General features: G+C 51.7%; 1 protein-coding gene across 1 annotated transcript; it reads left to right on the top strand.

Annotated features, from left to right (window-relative positions):
- Positions 1-548: 548 nt before the first annotated feature.
- Positions 549-1091, top strand: LOC147957372 (uncharacterized). Its single transcript, XM_087531666.1, has one exon. It carries the CDS (start codon positions 549-551, stop codon positions 1089-1091), a length of 543 nt encoding a protein of 180 aa, XP_087387792.1.
- Positions 1092-1418: the final 327 nt, after the last annotated feature.

Genomic DNA, 1418 nt, shown 5'->3' with positions numbered 1-1418 from the left:
ATGATTACCGCCCTATAACACTTTTAAACTGTTGTCTAAAGCTGCTGACAAAACTCTTGGCCAATCGGCTACAAAAAGTGGTTCTTAAGGTTATCCACCGTAACCAGTACGGATTCCTGAGGGGTAGGTCCATCCAAGATTGTGTGGCGTGGGCTTATGAATTCATACACCAGTGCCAAAACTCAAATCACAAGATTGCCATCCTCAAGCTTGACTTCGCGAAAGCCTTCGACACGATTGAACATGCTCCAATGATACAGATTATGGAATGCATGGGTTTTGACGCCCGTTGGCTTGGGTGGATCCGCTGCTTATTCTCCACCGCCAAATCCTCCATACTGCTTAACGGGACTCCTGGTAGGCAGTTCTTCTGCAAGAGAGGTGTGCGTCAAGGTGACCCACTGTCCCCGCTCATCTTTGTCTTGGCGGCTGATCTCCTCCAAGCGGCCATCAATGACGCTTTTCGTAGCGGGCAGATTCGGTTGCCGCTGCCGACCGTGGAGGATGATTATCCAGTGATCTAGTATGCGAACGACACTATTCTGGTGATGCCAACTGATCAAATGCAAGCGGGGACGATCAAGACCATCCTGCAAGACTATGCCTCCTCCATAGGGCTGCGTATCAACTTTCAGAAATCGACGCTGATGACTGTTAATACGGCGGATGATGTAACAAATAGGTTGGCAGAGGTTTTTGGCTGCAAAGTTGGTGAGATGCCGTTCACATACCTTGGCATGCCGATGGGTACGGCCAGGCCGACGGTGGCTGACCTAATGCCACTGGTTACATCAGTCGAACGCAGACTATCCACTGCCGCCTCGCTTCTGGACCTGGGGTCAAAACTAACGCTGGTCAATTCCGTGATCACATCCCTGGCGATCTATGCTATGTGCTCCATCAAGCTGCCTCCGAAGATCGTGGAACATCTTGATAAGCTTAGGCGCTATTATCTCTGGGCCAAGAACACAGAAGATGGCCACAAAGCATTGTCCTTGGCAGCGTGGGGACTGGTCTGCCGCCCCAAAGAGAAAGGTGGGCTGGGGGTTATCGACCTTCAGACTCAGAATCAAGCCCTGCTGCTTAAGTAGTTGCACAAATTTTACAACCGCCGAGACGTGTCGTGGGTTAACCTGGTTTGGTCTACGTACTACGAGGGGGTGGTACCACACGCAATTGAACCTCGCGGATCGTTCTGGTGGCGTGACATTCTCCAACTCGCTCCAGCTTACAGAGGGGTCACTACGGTGGAGGTGGGAGACGGGAGCACGGTTCTCTTTTGGGAAGACTTGTGGCATGACAGGATAATCTGTGATAGCCACCCCAGGCTTTTCTCTTTCGCAGTGCACGAAGATGTCTCGGTCCAAGCCTTGCTAGCTGCGCCGACTCTCGGACAAAACTTCCAACTACCACTCTCC

This window comes from Triticum urartu, chromosome 7A (assembly GCF_056163025.1).
Source record: "Triticum urartu cultivar PI428250 chromosome 7A, HENAU_Tu73, whole genome shotgun sequence".
Lineage (NCBI taxonomy): Eukaryota > Viridiplantae > Streptophyta > Magnoliopsida > Poales > Poaceae > Triticum > Triticum urartu.
The sequence above is the reverse complement of the archived record's forward strand: the minus strand, read 5'-3'. Positions and strand labels throughout refer to the sequence as shown.